Consider the following 18,822-nt stretch of genomic DNA (forward strand, 5'->3'; position numbering starts at 1 on the left):
GCTGCACCGTGCTGTGCCAGAAAGTTGGCGCAAACCGCCACCGCAGTGAGGCCCCGGCGTTCGCCCCGTGGGACCGGGTCTGGCTCTCGACCCGAAACCTGATGCTGGGTTCCGGTGGAGGACGTGTTGGATCCCTCTATGCTGCGAGAGTTCCACGGTCTCCATCCGGTTCACCCTGCGCCTTGTCCTCCGGTCGTCCCCGAGGTCGGTGTCAACGCGCAGCTGGGGGTACTGTCACGACTTCCGCCGAAGTCGGCCCCTCTCCTTGTTCGAGCGATGATCGGTGGTTGACGTCACCGATCTTCTAGCCATCACTGATCCATTTTCCATTGGTTTTGTCTTGTCTTCCATCACACCTGGTTCCAATCCCATGTTGTGTATTTAACCCTCTGTTTCATCCCTCATGTCCTTGTCGGTGATTGTTTGATTGTATGTTTGTGCAAGTTATGTGTTGGTGCGCGGGTTTTGTACCCACTTTGATTATTTTTATATATATATTTTTTGGGGTGTTTTGTTAACTTTTATTAAAACGACCAATTTCATTCTCCTGCGCCTGACTTCCCTGCGACCTGCCAACTAAAATAACAGTGCAGATGGCACTATTTTGCTAAGTGCAGAGATGTATTATAAGTAATGAACATGTATGGGACTTCAGAAATACGACATATTGTGGTGCAGCAAAAAAAAAATCTATATACCTTGAAATCCAGAGGTTGTGAGTTCATATCCCAGGTATGAAATAATGAAATTTCAGTTCGAAGTGATCATGTCAAATGCGATCATATTTTAGCAAATGAAACATGGGACCAACACTACATGTTGCGTTTATATTTTTGTTTTGTGTACTTAGTTTAGTGTAATAATGAATGGGGGTGAGGATGGTGAAAATCATACATGTAAAACATTTGCTAATTTGTGAAATATTGTCATACCTTTTATTCACATGCTGATCTCCATTGGCTACCTGTCCCTCAAAGGAATTTGTTTAAAATTCTCCTTGTTTTACGAGGCTCTAAATGTGATCGGATCAGCCTACCTGTCAGACCTACTCTCCCCTATGAACCTCCACGCACCCTAAATTCCAGAAATGCCAAACTGCTCCATGCCCACAGGACCTGGCTCCTAACAGCAGTTGGGATCAAGACTAAGGGCTGGAATACAGGACCCAGATTAAGACTGGTGCTAGAATAGAACATATTCTCAATGGAGAATCTCCATTGACAGTGTGGTTTAGTTCAGGAGTAGACTCTGGGTCCAGGTAACCGTCCCTTTGTCAGAGACTTGGATTGGTTTCACGGAACTATTTATTTATTGTACATGGTGCACAATACATAGCAAACAAAATTGTAGAGAGTGTCAGTAACCAAAAGGTTGCTGGTTTGAATCCCTGAGCCAACTAGGTGACAATTCTGTCGATGTTCCCTTAGGCACTTAATCCTGATTACTCTGGATAAGAGTGTCTGCTAAATTACTAAAATGTGAAAATTATGTCACATACTTCTACAGTGTAGAGTACCAGGCTACATTGTTTTAACAAAGCTACAGCCCTTGCAGAGCAAGGGAAACAACTACTTCTTGGTCTCAGAGAGGGTAACGTCTCCGATTGAACGTGAGTGTGAAACGCACACTAGCTAGCCACTTCACATCGGCTAGACATGCCCTGTTTAATATACTATTCTTTATGAATTACTGTATTAAGTAATTTAGCAGATGCTCCTATCCAGAGTGAGCAATTAGGATTAAGTGCCTTGCTGAAGGGCACATCAACAGATTTTCACCCAACTGGTTTAGGGATTAAAACCAGTAACCTTTCCTTTACTGGCCTTAAGCTTTTAACCACTAGGCTACCGGCCCCATGGAGGGCATGTGTTACAAAATGGTATCTGTTTTTCTCTATATGGTTTCCTTGACAGAGAATATCAAATTTTCCCCAGGTATTGGGGAATATTTGCATATCACACCATGTCAGGCACTTTTTTTTCATCTCACAAATATAAGAATCAAGTGAGGAGCTGAGTTTCAGGAGTTCATCATGGATTAGAAATGAGCTGTCTAAACAGTACATGAATTTTATCAATATATTTTGCATTTTAATGCAATAAATAATGAGTGCAGAATAGAAAGTATAATATTGTTTGATTTAGGTTATGAATTATGTTATCCGGAGAATGAAAAGCCATCCACATTGGTGAGTACAGCAATGGGAAAATTTATCACGATAACATGAACAGGTCAAGGTTATCAATTTAGGTCGTCTGGTCTTTGTGATTTCATTGTTTTAACTTATATTGAAGTTACAGTACTATAGAGGATTTGCTCCTCTTCTTCAAACATTGACAGCACATATTTAACAACTCCCAGGACCATGGAAAACTCTACTCACTACGAGGTCTTTAGGCTTGCTGCATACGGTGATATCGGACAATTGAAATATTTCTACTTTACTGTAGTGACTGTTTTATATCTTGTCATCATTCTTGCCAATACTTTACTTATTGGAGTTATCTGCATTGAAAGAAGCCTTCATGAACCCATGTATCTGTTTCTATGTGCTTTGTTTGTTAATCAGTTGTATGGGAGCACTGGTTTGTTTCCTGCTCTCATGTTTTACTTGCTGTCTGACACACATGATATTTCCCTTCTCTATTGTTATCTCCAGATTTATGTGTTGTACACATATGCTATAACAGAATTTAGTAATTTATCAGTTATGTCCTATGACAGGTACATCTCTATTTGTTATCCTCTACAGTATAACAATATTATGACACCTAAAACCATTTGTGGCTTAATTCTACTGCCCCAAGTGTATTCTTTTTTCCTCAACGCCATCGTTATCTCCCTGAGTTTGCGACTGCAATTTTGTGGTAACATTCTAGACAGAGTGTATTGTGACAACTACTCAGTCGTCAAGCTTGCCTGTTCAAATACTACGCTGAATAACATATGGGGTCTTGTTGGCACTGCGCTTTCTTTTTCTTGTACTATATTTCCTACCATATACTCATATGTAAGAATTATACAGATATGTTTAAAGTCTTCTAAAGAGACGAAACAGAAAGCATTTAACACCTGTACACCACATATAGCCTCTTTGCTGAACTTCTTATTTGGCTGTTTATTTTTGATTCTACAAGGCAGATATGATACTGCAGATCTTCCACCTATACTTCGCACTATTTTATTAGTTTATTTTCCAATATGTCCACCCCTTTTCAATCCTATTATGTATGGCATTAGGATGGTTAATATCAGGCAGGCTTGTAAAGTTACTAGGCAGTTACCTTAAAACATAACCTGGTTGTAATTTTTTTGTAACTTTTAATTATGTGTTTTATTACTTATAATTGCTATTATTGACGGTATAGATATGTGTCATTTTGGAATAATTTCTCTGTAGCCCAAATATTATTGTAAAGTTTAAAATGTATTGTAACAGAATGTTGTGTCATATTAGCTAGTTATCTGCATAACTATAGAGCATCAAGGGGAGTGTCCCTCCCTACCTTCAAGCTGTGCTCAAATAGATGCTAAGTGGGATCCTTGGGATGACCCTACACCCCAACCCGTTATGCCTCTTCTGGTCTCTTGGCCCTGGTCTCTTAGCTCTGGTCTCTTGGCCCACCGTACATAAACATTTCTGCAATATATATGTAACGTTTGCGTACGTTATTCTAGCAGTAATGGCTTATGAGAGGTATGTCTCCATTTTTAAGCCATTTCAATATCAAAGCATTATGACTCCTTCTAAAGTGAATATGTAGTTAGCCTTGGTATACTTTATTCCCATAAATCTTTTCAAATGTGTATCACTTCAAGGCTCCCTTTGTGCAGGAAAAGCAGATTTTTTTGCGATGAATAAGCAGTTGTTAAACTCTCTCGTGTTGAAAGTGCGCTGATCAACCTGTATGATATATGTATCATATCAAGTCTAGTGGTTTTACCTTTGGTGTTAGTTGTGCTCTCATATGTAAAGATATTGTTTGCTTGAAAGCCTCAAAGGAGTCACGAACGAAGGCTTTTAATACGTTCTCCCACTAGAACATATTCATCAACTTCTCCGTAAGCCATCCTTTTTTCTGTTGTTTACAACAGGCACAGAGGTTAATGTATTAATATCAGTACAGTTTATTATTTTCCCACCACTGGTACACCCTATCATATATGGTATTAGGACCAAGAAGATCAGGACATGTGTTACAAAAATTATAAGAAGAAAAATCTTTCCGAACTCTTGATTTTCCTCATCGAAAATCTGAACCTAAACTGGTACCAATTATGACTTTAGATATTACAGCAGCAGGGCAGGGTTGATGGTTTGAATCCCAGGTCTGACAGGATCATCTGCCAGAACTGAATGCTTATACATTTGTTTTGATCATCAACCTAATCTCTTGTTTCTCCTTTGTATTGCATACTATTTCTGTCAATTCTTCTGAATTTCTTTTAAATGTATTTTACTGTTGTAAAGTCAAATGAGTGATGCTGCTAGAAGAACAATGTTCTTTAGCATGTCAGTGGACATGTACGTGTGTTTCAGGGGGGTTGGGGACAGAGTAAAAGGATAAAAGGATACAATAAGTTCTGTTTCCACAAATGGGCAAGAAAGTATTCTTCTAGACATGACGGATTTAGCAGATATTCTGAAGAAATGTGAATTACAAGTGAAAAAACACAAATAATATCCTGTAAAATATTAAGGATGAATCCATTTTCTTGATCAAACAGTTGCATTTTTTCTTGCTAATGATTCCAAAGCATTTTTGAAAGAGCTTCATGCACAATGAGGAAGATCAGCCCAATCCCCCACTCAGCTACACTTAATCTAAAGACACTCAATCTGTCCCAGTAGAGTACCACATAAAACTAATGAAACCCAGCAGTCAAATAGGGAAATGGTTCCATAGGAATTTTTTTGAAACAATTGGAACCATTTCTCTGTTTGATGGCTTGGTTTTATGGGTATTATGACACCTCCACTGTGGGTCTCTATATGGAGTCTGTAAGATCACTGGAAGTTAAATTGAGGCCATCTCCAGTTTGAAGTAGTCCATTTTCTTCTACTACTTCTATGAGTTTTCAAACATACTGAAGGGTGCATATTGCCACCTAGAGAGTGTTGTTTGAACAGGTATGAAGCCAATGTTGGCGATTTACTGACACCGGCAGTTATGGAATGTTTGCTCACAAGTATAATTCATTAGCTGATCCCTCATTGTGCCCTTTATGGAATTATGTGATCCTTCCTTAAACCATGTGAAGTCCCACCCAGTTACTACTCTAGTGCCTTTTGGCCATGCGAGTCCTCCATCTATCTCTACGCTTGCAACTTTTTAGAATGGCCACTGAGCTAAAGGAATGACCCATCTGGCATTTGCCCTAATTACTGGGCCAGTCTGATAAAGCTTAATTCTTAAAAATACAGTTCCAGTCAAAAGTTTGGACACACCTACTCATTCCAGGGTTTTTCTTTATTTGTTCTATTTTCTACATTGTATAATAATTGTGAAGACATCAAAACTATGAAATAATACATATGGAATCATGTGTTATCCAAAAAAAGTGTTAAACAAGTCAGAATATATTTTATATTTGAGATTCTTCTAAGTAGCCACCCTTTTCTTTGAAAACAGCTTTGCACACACGTGGCATTCTCTCAACCAGATTCATGAGGTAGTCACCTGAATGCATCTCAATTAACAGGTGTGCCTTGTTAAAAGTTAATTTGTGAAATGTCTTTCCTTCTTAATGCATTTGAGCCAATCAGTTGTGACAAGTTAGGGGTGGTATACAGAAGATTACCCTATTTGAGTAAAGACCAAGTCAATCCTGAAAAATGTCAAGAACTTTGAAAGTTTATTCAAGTGCTGTGGAAAAACCATCAAGCGATTGAAACTGGCTCTCATTTGGACCGCCACTCAAAAGGAAGACCAAGAGTTACCGCTACTGGAGAAGATAAGTTCATTAGAGTTACCAGCCTTAGAAATTGCAGCCCAAATAACTGCTTCACAGAGTTCAAGTAACAGACACATTTCAACATCAACTGTTCAGAGGAGACTTGCGAGAATCAGGGCTTCATTGTTGAGTTGCTGCAAAGAAACCACAACCAAAGGACACCAATAAGAAGAAGAGATGCCGGAGAAGAATGGCAGCGGAGAGGATGGCTGACATTTTAAATGCTCTTAACCAACTGTGATATTTTGTTTGTTTTTTCTTGCGTTGTTTTGAACTTTTTTAAAACTTATTTTGTACATAACATTCCTGCTATTGGCTCTAATGACCAAAAATAACATCTGACATCAGAACAGTGATTACTCACCACGAGTTGGAAGAAACTTTTTCCTATTTTGACAGTTTTGGAAACTTTAGAGTGTTTTCTATCCTAATCTAACAATTATATGCATATTCTAGATTCTGGGCCTGAGAAATAGGCCGTTTCATTTGGGTACGTTTTTATCCAAACATCAAAATACTGCCCCCTACACTCAGCAGGTTAATGCAGGAAACTTAAATCTGTTTTACCAAATCTCTACCAGCATGTTAAGTGTGCAAACACAGGGAAAAAAACTCTAGACCACCTTTACTCCACACACAGAGACATGTATAAAGCTCTCCCTCACCCTCCATTTGGCAAATCTGACCATAATTATATCCTCCCGATTCCTGCTTACAAGCAAAAATTAAAGCAGGAAGCACCAGTGACTCGGTCAATAAAAAAAATGGTCAGATGAAACAGATGCTAAGCTACAGGACAATTTTGCTAGCAGAGACTATATGTTCCAGGATTCTTCCGATGGCTTTGAGGAGTACACCACATCAGTCACTGGCTTCATCAATAAATGCATCGATGACGTTGTCCCCACAGTGACTGTACGTACATACCCCAACCAGAAGCCATGGATTACAGGCAACATCCGCACTGAGCTAAAGGGTAGAGCGGTAGCTTTCAAGGAGTGGGACTCTAACCCAGAAGCTTATAAGAAATCCCGCAATGCCCTCCGACGAACCATCAAACAGGCAAAGCGTCAATACAAGATCGAATCGTACTATGCTGACTCTGATGTTCGCCGGATGTGGCAGGGCTTGCAAACTATTACAGACTATAAAGGGAAGCACAGCCGAGAGCTACCCAGTGACACAAGCCTTGAAAATAAAAGAGAGCCGCACACTCTAGGAGCTTAGATGCAAAATGTATATATACCCAAAAAAGGGTATAATCACAAACACTGCAGGATGACTCGCTTATGTAGTGTCAAAAGACACAGGAGTCTGTAATCATGGCCAAGAGTAGCCTAATATCATTGGTTAATTATCAAATATTAAAATGTCATACAAAAACAGCATACAATCAACAAATGGATAGCATACGATCATAGATTAATTTGCGTCACGAGTCCGACCGAGGGTGTTTCCCCTTCCCGGGCGGGTGGAGCTCGGCGGTTGTCGTCAGCGGCCTATTAGCTGCCACTGATTGTTTTTCCTCCTCCTTGTATGTTTAGTGGTAGCACCTGTTCATGTTAATTAGTTTGTCTTTATTAGACAGCCGGCCCGCCTGGTTGTTGTGCGGGATTATTTCAATGTAACCTTCGGCTCTGTTGTAAAGGTACGTGTTAGTGCCTGGTTGTAATTTTTTCCATTGTATTTTTTGATTCCCTGTGTTTGGGAACGTAACTTTTGTGAGCACCCTGTGGTGCGTTGGTGCTATTAAAAGACGCACAGCATTGAACCCTGTCTCCTGCATTTGACTCCACACCCACGACACCCGGAGCATTACAGAATCCCGCACCACCAAATTGAATGGAGTCAGCAGGAGCAGCAGCCAACCCTCTCCCATCGATGGAGGAACGGGTTCTCCACCACACCACCGTCCTCCATCGGATCGGATCCGCGATGGATCAAGTGATGGAGAGAATGGACAGATGGGAGAGGGATGGTCTCCTCTCTCCTCCTTCGGCACCCACGGTTCCGGACTCCCCATCTCCCGACTCCAGCACCCTCCGTCTGACGCTGCCGAGGGCTTATGATGGAGCGGCGGCGGGTTGCCAGGGGTTTCTGCTTCAGCTGGAGCTATACCTGGCCACCATCAGACCCACTCCCTCAGGAGCAGAGAGGGTGAGTGTCCTCATCTCCTGCCTCACGGGTCGTGCTCTGAGTGGGCGAACGCAGTCTGAATGGCCCAGACTCAGAGCGGGAGCACTACACAGAGTTTTCCTGCCACTTCCGTGCCGTGTTTGATCACCCTCTAGACGGCCGAGCGGTGGGAGAACGACTATTTCATCTCAGGCAGGAGAAGAGGAGCGCCCAGGATTACGCTGGAATTCCGGACCTTGGCAGCCGGATCTGGGTGGAACGACAGGGCCCTTATGGACCACTACAGGTGTAGTCTCCGAGAGGACGTCCGCCGGGAGCTAGCGTGTCGGGACACCACTCTGTCACTGGATCAGCTGATTGACATGTCCATTCGACTGGATAATCTGCTGGCTGCCCGCGGGCGTTCAGATAGGGTTCTGTGCGTTCCACCACCCAGCCCCTCCGCTCCCATTCCAATGGAGTTGGGAGGGGCTGCGCCGAGGGGTACCGGAGGAGGAGGCCTTCCCTGCACCAACTGTGGTCGGAGAGGACACACGTCTGATCAGTGCTGGGGGTCCGTCTGGGAGTAGAGATGGCAGGCGGAACGCTCGGTCACCCCAGGTGAGTCAGCATCAAACTCACCCAGAACCCCTTGTTGGCCACATGTTTGTCTTAACCTTTTTCCTTCACTTTTTTCCCTCTTCCCAGCATAGGGCGCTAGTCGATTCAGGCGCAGCTGGGAACTTTATGGATCGCGGACTCGCCCTTAAATTAGGGGTTCCGCTGGTGCCGATAGATTCTCCTTTCCCCGTGCACTCCCTAGATAGCCGGCCATTAGGGTTAGGGATGGTCAGGGAGACCACGGTCCCACTGGACATGGTGACGCAGGGGAATCATAGGGAGCGTATCAGTTTCTTTATTATTGATTCGCCTGCGTTTCCAGTGGTGCTGGGGACTAAAATTTCGTGGAGACAGGGGGTTCTCCAGGGGTGGTCAGAGGAGTGTTCTGGAAGGTGTTTGGGAGTTTCCATCGGTGCCAAGTCGGTGGAGAGTCCAGACCAGGGTTCCACGGTGTGCATTCCCCCCGAGTATGCCGATTTGGCAATCGCTTTCAGTAAAGTGAAAGCGACTAAATTACCACCTTATCGACCGGGAAGGGATTGTAAGATAGATCTCCAGGTAGACGCTGCGCTTCCCAAGAGTCACGTGTACCCGCTGTCCCAGGAGGAGACGTTGGCAATGGAGACATATGTCACAGAGTCGCTGGGACAGGGGTACATTCGGCCCTCCAATTCACCCGTCTCCTCGAGTTTATTTTTTGTGAGGAAAAAGGAGGGAGGTTTGCGTCCGTGTATCGATTATAGAGGTCTAAACTCCATCACAGTGGGGTATAGTTACCCTCTACCTCTCATCGCTACGGCGTGATCTCAGGAGCGCGTATAGTCTGGTGCGTATTCGGAAGGGAGACGAGTGGATAACCGCATTACATCCGGCCACTATGAGTACCTCGTCATGCCGTATGGGTTAAAAAATGCTCCAGATGTTTTTCAATCTTTTGTAGACGAGATTCTCAGGGACCTGTGCGGGCAGGGAGTGGTTGTTTATATCGATGACATTCTGATCTACTCCGCCACTCACACCGCGCATGTGTCTTTGGTGCGCAAGGTGCTTGGTAGACTGCTGGAGCATGACCTATACGTCAAGCATTAAATGAGCCGTCTCTTTTCTGGGATATCGCATTTCCACCTAGGGGGTAGTGATGGAGGGTGACCGCATTAGGGCCGTGCGTAATTGGCCGACTCCAACCACGGTAAAGGAGGTGCAGCGGTTTTTGGGTTTTGCCAACTACTACCGGAGGTTTATCCGAGGTTTTGGCCAGATAGCGGCTCCCATTACCTCACTCCTGAAGGGGGCCCGGTGCGGTTGCAGTGGTCAGCAGAGGCGGACGGAGCATTCAACAAGTTGAAGGCGCTGTTCACTGATGCGCCCGTGTTGGCGCATCCGGACCCCGGCTCGGGGTACGCCACCAAAACTCCGCCCCTGCGCTTTCTTCTCAAGGACGCTAAGCCCAGCGGAGCGTGACTATGATGTGGGGGACCGGGAGTTGCTAGCGGTGGTTAGAGCTCTGAAGGTGTGGAGACACTGGCTTGAGGGGGCTAAGCACCCTTTTCTCATCTGGACTGGCCACCAGAATCTGGAGTATATTCGGGCAGCTCGGAGACTTAACCCACGTCAGGCAAGGTGGGCCATGTTCTTCACCCGTTTCCGGTTTACTTTGTCTTATAGACCGGGCTCCCAGAACGTGAAGGCTGACGCACTGTCCCGCCTTTACGACACGGAGGATGGGTCCACCGAACCTACTCCCATCCTTCCCGCCTCAAAGCTGGTAGCCCCAGTGGTATGGGAGGTGGACTCGACATCGAGCGGGCGTTACAGGCTGAACCCGCGCCTCCTCAGTGTCCAGCGGGGCGGAGGTACGTGCCGCTTGGTGTTCGGGACAAACTGATTCGGTGGGCTCACATCCTACCCTCCTCGGGTCACCCTGGGGTGACGAGGACAGTGGGGAGCCTTCAGGGGAGGTATTGGTGGCCGACGTTGGCTAAGGACGTTAAGGGTTATGTCTCCTCCTGTTCAGTGTGCGCTCAGAGTAAGGCTCCTAGGCACCTTCCTAGAGGGAAGCTACAACCCCTCCCCGTTCCACAGCGGCCATGGTCACATCTGTCCATAGATTTCCTGACCGATCTTCCGCCGTCTCAGGGGAACACCACGGTTCTAGTGATTGTGGATCGGTTCTCTAAGTCCTGCCGTCTCCTCCCGTTGCCCGGTATCCCAACAGACTGAGGAGGCATTATTCACCCATGTCTTTCGGCACTACGGGGTGCCGGAGGACATAGTTTCTGATCGGGGCCCCCAATTCACGCCTCGGGTATGGAAAGCGTTCATGGAATGCTTGGGGGTCTCTGTCAGCCTGACCTCCGGTTATCACCCCGAGAGTAATGGGCAGGTGGAGAGAATGAACCAGGAGGTGGGTAGGTTTCTGCGGTCGTATTGCCAGGATCGGCCAGGGGAGTGGGCACGATACATTCCCTGGGCTGAAATGGCTCAGAACTCACTACACCACTCCTCTACTAACGTGTCCCCTTTTCAGTGTGTGTTGGGGTACCAGCCGGTCCTGGCACCATGGCATCCGAGCCAGACGGAGGCTCCTGCGGTGGAGGAATGGGTACAGCGCTCCAAGGAGACCTGGAGGGCCGTCCAGGAATCTCTACGATAAGCGAGTGGACGGCAGAAGAGGAGTGCTGACCGCCACCGCAGTGAGGCCCCCGTGTTTGTACCGGGGACAGGGTCTGGCTCGACCCGAAACCTACCTCTCCGCTTGCCCTGCCGGAAGCTGGGTCCGCAGTGTGTAGGGCCCTTTAAAGTCCTGAGGAGAATAAACAAGGTGTGTTATCGATTACAACTCCCTTCCTATTATCGTATTAACCCCTCGTTTCATGTGTCTCTCCTCAGGCCGGTGGTAGCTGGTCCCCTGCAGGACAGTGAGGTGCCGGAGGTCCCCCCTCTGACATCGAGGGGTCCCCGGGTACACGATCCGGGCCATTCTGGACTCAAGACGCTGGGTGAGGGGCCTGCAGTACCTCGTGGACTGGGAGGGGTACGGTCCGGAGGAGAGGTGCTGGGTACCGGTGGGGACATCTTGGATCCATCCATGTTGAGGGATTTCCATCGCTCCATCCGGATCGCCCTGCACCTCGTCCTCCGGGGCGACCTCGAGGCCAGTGTCGGCGCGCTGCGGAAGCCGCGCGTCAGGGGGGTACTGTCACGAGTCCGACCCCCGGGTGGGTGGAGCTCGGCGGTCTTCGTCACCGGCCTATTAGCTGCCACTGATTGTTTTTCCTCCCGCTCCTTGTATGTTTAGTGGTAGCACCTGTTCATGTTTGTCTTTATTAGACAGCCTGGTTGTTGTGCGGGATTATTTCAATGTAACCATCGGCTCTGTTGTAAAGGTACGTGTTTGTGCCTGGTCGTGATTTTTTCCATTGTATTTTTTGATTCCCTGTGTTTGGGAACATAACTTTTGTGAGCACCCTGTGGTGCGTTGGTGCTATTAAAAGACGCACGGCATTGAACTCTGTCTCCTGCATTTGACTCCCCACCCACGACACCCGGAGCATTACAATTTGACTACACAAGCTTACAAACAATTACAATGGCAAAGTCACAACAATCACAAGAATGGCTTCAGATCAAAGTCTATGTTGAGACCGAAGGGCGCAAGGGTCTTTAAGTTAAAGATCCAGGCAGCCTCCCTCTCGATTTAACAATAAATTATCAAGGTCACCCCTCTCCTAGGGAGGGTGACATGTTCGATGCCAATCCGCAACTGGATAAGTAAAGTTTTTACACCTAATGGTGCTACAATGCTCTGAGATACGTACTTTTAATTTGCGCTTGTTTTACCTACATAATTTTTACCACAAGGACAAGTTATAAGATAAATAACTGCCTTAGTGGAGCACGTAATAACACCTTTGATTGGGATCGATTTCCTGTTTGAAGGTGTTTGAAGGATCTACATGTAAAAGTGCCATTGCATTGAGCCCCGCCATTACATTTGTAATTTCCATTCAGTAGGGGAGCAAATAGACGTTGTTCAGGAATAGTTAGAACACAAGAATGCGTCTTTTTGCGAGACTGACCTTGAAAAAGGTCATGTCTCATTTTGTTTTGAATTTTCTCAATGGCAATATTAATCTGATCATTCTTGTAGCCACTCTCCTTGAACTTTCTTTGCGTCTCAGCCATATTTCTGTCGAAATCTGATTGTTTTTTGCAAATTCTTTTGATTCGACAGAATTGGCTGTAGGGCAAACAATTTTTCAAGGGAAGTGGGTGACAACTATCAGCCCTCAACAAACTTTCACGATCAGTAGGCTTCCTGTAAAGATCAGTGTATAGAGCATTATCTTCACACAAGATCAGAAGATCAAGAAAACTGATTTGACATGTGTCAGATTGCATAGTAAATCTCAAATGATCAGAACAGGAGTTAAGAAAAGCATGGAATGCCTGTAGCTGTTTTGCATCACCCTCCATAGAACAAAAATATCATTAATATACTGTTTACAAATAATGTGAGGCAAGAAAACATTTTTGAGAGGATTGAAAATAGACTGTTTCTCCATGTAATCCACATACAAATTAGCATAGTTAGGATCCATGGGGGATCCCATAGCAGTTTTTTTTGTCTGAATAAAGAAATCATTTAGAAACATGAAATAGTTATGCGTGAGTACTATTTCAGCCACTGTTCATTAGGGTCACGTTGCAGAAGAAAATGTTCCATAGCTTCAATACCGCCCTCGTGTGGAATATTTGTGTATAACGACTCAACATTAAAAGTAACGAACAAGGTATTCTCAGGGAGAGGATCAAGAGATTCAATGATAGAGATCATACTGCTGGTGTCCTTTACAAAGGAGGGGAGCTGTTCTGCGAGTGGTCTAATAAAAAAGTCAACAAAAGTAGATAGAGGGGCCGTTACTGCATCAATGCCCGCTACAATAGGGCGCCCTGGAGGTTGTGTAACATTCTTGTGTAATTTCGGCAAAGTATAGAAAGTGGTAATTTTAGGGTGTTGAATAGCCAAAAAATCATATTATTTTTTGGTTATCTGACCAGAACTTAAATACCCATCTTGGACAGTAAAGATAGTATTCTGAAATTGGGAAGTGGGGTCATTTCTGAGTTTCTTGTGTAAGGTGTTGTCAAGCAGCTGTCTATGACACTCATGTACATAAACCGCCCTATCCATGAGTACAACCGACCCACCCTTATCGGCAGGACGAATAAGGACTGGCGTATCGGATTGTAAATCAAGCAAAGCTTGTTTTTCATCCTTAGGTAAATTATGGAAAGATTTGGACCCCTGTTTATTCTTAAGGAGAACAAGTCTGCAATATGTCTCGATAGAGTGATTGCGATTGGCTGGAGGTATAAAATAACTCTTGCTTCTAAAAGGAGTGCAGGAGAGCAACCTTCTGGTTCAATAGAAGTGTCAGAATTAGGGGAGCTAAAGTATTCCCTTAAACGGATATTTCTAAAAAACTTAAACATGTCTACCTTAACATCAAAATCGTTGCACTGGGTTGTAGGCCCAAAAGATAACCCTTTATTAAGCAAAGAGACATGGGCAGGGCTCAATATCTTACTTGATAAATTAAAGACACTCAGTCCCGTGAGTTCTGGGACCGTGTGAACGGTCTCCTCTGCCTCTGATAGACGTTTCTTCTTACCCCGTCGGGTGCGGCATCTCGTCGATGCGCGTGCCTGTGGCCACTTCCGCCTTTCCGTCCGTCCAGTCTCTCATTGAATAAAAAACTACCACTGGAAGCCGATGAGGCGCTGGTTGTAGAACGATGATCAGACAAGGGTGGATAGAAGTAAGTGGCATCCCTCCTGCGTCTGTCATGGAGAGGAGGAGCAGGACCTCTTTTGTCAGGGTTTCTCCAGAAGTATACTTTACCATCGGCCTTGTCTTTCTTGTCTTGGTTGAATTTCTTGATTTTAAGTTCCTTTATTTCTGTAGACAACTTGTCCTGGAGCGCTGTGACATGAGCCTACCAGACCAGCTAAATTACTTCTATGCTCACTTTCAGGCAAGTAGCACTGAAACATGCATGAGAGCATCCGCTGTTCTGGACGACTGTGTGATCATGTTCTCCACAGCCAATGTGAGTAAGACCTTTAAACAGGTCCACATTCACAGGGCAGTAGGGCCAGATGAATTATCAGGACGTGTACTCTGAGCATGCGCTGACCAACTGGCAAGTGTCTACACTGACATTTTCAACCTCCCTGTAATTCCAACATGTCTCAAGCAGACCACCATAGTCCCTGTGCAAAAGAACACTAAGCTAACCTGCCTAAATGACTACCGACCTGTAGTACTCATCTCTGAAGCCATGAAATGCTTTGAAAGGCTGGTCATGCCTCACAACAACACCATTATCCCAGAAACCCTAGGCCCACTCCAATTTTTATACCACCCTAACAGATACACAGATGATATAATCTCTATTGCACTCCACACTGCCCTTTCCCATCTGGACAAAAGGAACACCTATGTAAGAATGCTGTTCATTGACTACAGCTCAACATTCAACACCATAGTGCCCTCAAAGCTCATCACTAAGCTAAGGACTCTGTGACGAAACAATTCCATCTGCAACTGGATCTTCCTGACGGACCGCCCCCAGGTGTTAAGGGTAGGTAACAACACATCCGCCACTCTGATCCTCAACACGGGCAACCCTCAGGGTGCTTGCTCAGTCACTTCCTGTATTCCCTGTTCACTCATGACTGCACGGTCAGGAACGACTCCAACACCGTCATCAAGTCTGCCGATACCGGTAGTAGGCCTGATCACCGACAACGATGAAGCAGCATATAGGTAGGAGGTCAGAGACCTGGACGTGTGGTGCCAGGACAACAACCTCTCCCTCAACGTGATCAAGACAAAGGAGATGATGATTGTGGACTACAAGAAAAGGAGGACCGAACATGCCCCATTCTCATCGACAGGGCTGTAGTGGAGAAGGTTGAGAGCTTCAAGTACCTTGGTGTCCACATCACCAACAAACTAACATGGTCCAAGCACACCAAGACACCCGTGAATAGGGCACGACAAAACCTATTCCCCCTCAGGAGACTGAAAAGATTTGGCATGTGTCCTCAGATCCTCAAAAGGATCTACAACTGCACCATCGAGAGCATCCTGACTGGTTACATCACTGCTGTTATGGCAACTGCTCGGCTTCCGACCGCAAGGCACTACAAAGGGTAGTGTGTATAGCCCAGTACATAACTTGGGCCAAGCTTCCTGCCATCAAGGACCTCTATACCAGGCAGTGTCAGAGGAAGGCCTAAAATTTGTCCTCCAGGCACCCTAGTCATAGACTGTTCTCTCTGCTACCGCACTGCAAGCGGTAGCGGAGCGCCAAGTCCAGGACCAAAAGGCTTCTTCACTGCTTCTTCCCCAAGCCATAATACTCCTGAACAACTTATCAAAGGGCTACCCAGACCCCTCTTTACGCTGCTGCTACCCTGTTTATTACCTATGCATAGTCAATGTAACTCTACCTACATGTACATTTTACCTCAATTACCTCGACCAATCGGTCCCCCGCAAATTGACTCTGTAACAGCTAGATATGCCCTGTTTAATATACTATTCTCTATGAATTGTTGTATTTCTATAGAATTTAAGAAAGGATTTGAACCCCTTGGAAGGCTTGTGTTACAAAATTGTATCTGTTTTTCTCAATATGGTTTCCTTGACTCTGAAATGATCAAATTTTCCCCAGGTATTGGTGCTTATTTGCATATCACACCATGACACCCCCCACACACACAAGTATAATAATCAAGTGAGGAGCTGGGTTTAAGCAGTTCAACATGGATTAGAAATGGTCGGTATAAATTTAGGACTTGGCATACATTAAATGTAATCAATTTATTTAGCATTTTAATGTAATAAGTAATACGAGTGCAAGATACAAAGTATAATATTGTTTGATTTAGGCTATGAATTATGTTATCAGGAGAATGAAAAAGCATCTATATTGGTGAGTATAGACGTGGGAAAATCTATCACAGTAAGAATAACAGGTCAATGAATGTTTCATTTAGGTTGTCTGGTCCTTGTGATTTCATTGTTTCAATTTATATTTAAGCTACAGTACTATAGAGGATTATCTACTCTTCATCTAAATTTGACAACACACCTTTACGATCTACCAGGACCATGGAAAACTCTACTCACTTTAAGGTCTTTAGGCTTGCTGCATACCGTGATATCGGACAAATGAAGTATTTCTACTTTGCTGTAGTAACTGTTTTATATTTTGCCATCATTCTTGTCAATACTTTACTTATTGAGTTATCTGCATTGAAAGAAGCCTTCATGAACCCATGTATCTGTTTCTATGTGCTTTGTTTGTTAATCAGTTGTATGGGGAGCACTGGTTTGTTTCCTGCTCTCATGTTTTACTTGCTGTCTGACACACAAGATATTTCCCTTCTCTATTGTTATCTCCAGATTTATGTGTTGTACACATACGGTTTAACGGAATTTTGCAATTTATCAGTTATGTCATATGACAGGTACATTTGTATTTGTTATCCTCTACAGTATAACAATATTATGACACCTAAAATAGTTTTGGGCTTAATTCTACTGCCCTGGGTGTATTCTTTTTTCATCAACGCCATCGTTATCTCCCTGAGTTTGCGACTGCAATTTTGTGGTAATGTTCTAGACAGAGTGTATTGTGACAACTACTCGATAGTCAAGCTTGCCTGTTCAAATACTACACTGAATAACATATGGGGTCTTGTTGGCACTGCGCTTTCTTTTTCTTGTACTATATTTCCTACCATATACTCATATGTAAGAATTCTACAAATTTGTTTAAAGTCTTCAAAAGAGACAAAACAGAAAGCATTTAACACCTGTTTGCCACATATAGCCTCTATGCTGAACTTCTCCTTTGGCTGGTTATTTGTGATTCTGCAAGGCAGATATGATACTGCACATCTTCCACCTATACTTCGCACTATTTTATTAGTTTATTTTCTAATATGTCCACCACTTTTCAATCCTATTATGTATGGCATTAGGATGACTAAAATCAGGCAGGCTTGTAAAAAGGTATTGAGGCTTTGACCTAAAACATAATCTGATTGTTATTTTTTTGGTAATAATTAATTGTGTGTTGCTGCTTTTTTTTACTTTAGACTGTACAAATACATTGTATTTTTGGCAAATTATTTAAGAAATCGTATATCTTTTATAATTTATTTTTACCTAGAGTGTTGTCATTTTAGGTATCTGATATTTTATAATTAACCAATTAAATATGTGACCCCAAGCCTCTGTTTTAAAACGTGTCTGGTTTTCTACATTTTTCAATATTAGGGCGAAAATGTATTTTCTGCTGGCAGATGTTTGGGTTTGTTAATAAATAGTGAATGTTTATCAACTCACATTTGATTTGTCACATACACGTGTTTATCAGATGTTATTGGGGGTGTAGTGAAATGCTTGTGCTTCTAGTTCCGGCAGTGCAGCAATATCTAACCAGTAACATCTAACAATTTCACAACAAATGCCTAATACACACAAATGTAAGTAAAGTACTGGAAATAAGAATATATAAATATATGGACAAGCAATGTCAGAGCGGCATAGACTGAGATATAGTAGATAGTACAGAATACAGTATACACATCTGAGATGAGTAATGCAAGATATGTAAACATTGTTAAAGTGACATTATTAAAGTGACTAGTGTTCCGTTTATTAAAGTGGCCAATGATTTCAAGTCTGTGTATGTAGGCTGCAGCCTCTGTGCTAGTGATGGCTATTTAACTGTCTGATGTCCTTGAGATAGAATCTGTTTTTCAGTCTCTCGGTCCCAGCTTTGAAGCACCTGTACCGACTTTGCCTTCAGGATGATAGCTGGGTGAACAGGCAGTGGCTTGGGTGGTTGTTGTCCTTGATGATGTTTTTTGGCATTCATGTGACATTGGGTGCTGTAGGTGTCCTGGAGGGCAGGTAGTTTGCCCCCGGTTATACATTGTGTAGACCGCACCACCCTCTGGAGAGCCCTGCGGTTGTGGGCAGTGCAGTTGCCAAACCAGGCAGGGATGCAGGCCGACAGGATGCTCTTAATTGTGCATCTATAAAGG

The 18,822-nt window shown here is 44.2% G+C and overlaps 1 protein-coding gene and 1 pseudogene across 1 annotated transcript; both read left to right on the forward strand.

The window, feature by feature from the left end:
- Nucleotides 1-2,278: 2,278 nt before the first annotated feature.
- On the forward strand, nucleotides 2,279-17,859 carry LOC118373022 (olfactory receptor 11A1-like). The gene is made up of 2 exons (XM_052522498.1): nucleotides 2,279-2,724; nucleotides 17,236-17,859. The coding sequence occupies exons 1-2, from the start codon at nucleotides 2,366-2,368 to the stop codon at nucleotides 17,795-17,797; spliced, it is 921 nt and encodes a 306-aa protein (XP_052378458.1). The 5' UTR covers nucleotides 2,279-2,365; the 3' UTR covers nucleotides 17,798-17,859.
- LOC118373023 (olfactory receptor 52K1-like) lies at nucleotides 3,274-4,428 on the forward strand (annotated as a pseudogene).
- Nucleotides 17,860-18,822: the final 963 nt, after the last annotated feature.

Source organism: Oncorhynchus keta, chromosome 1 (assembly GCF_023373465.1).
Source record: "Oncorhynchus keta strain PuntledgeMale-10-30-2019 chromosome 1, Oket_V2, whole genome shotgun sequence".
NCBI classification, from domain to species: Eukaryota; Metazoa; Chordata; class Actinopteri; order Salmoniformes; family Salmonidae; genus Oncorhynchus; species Oncorhynchus keta.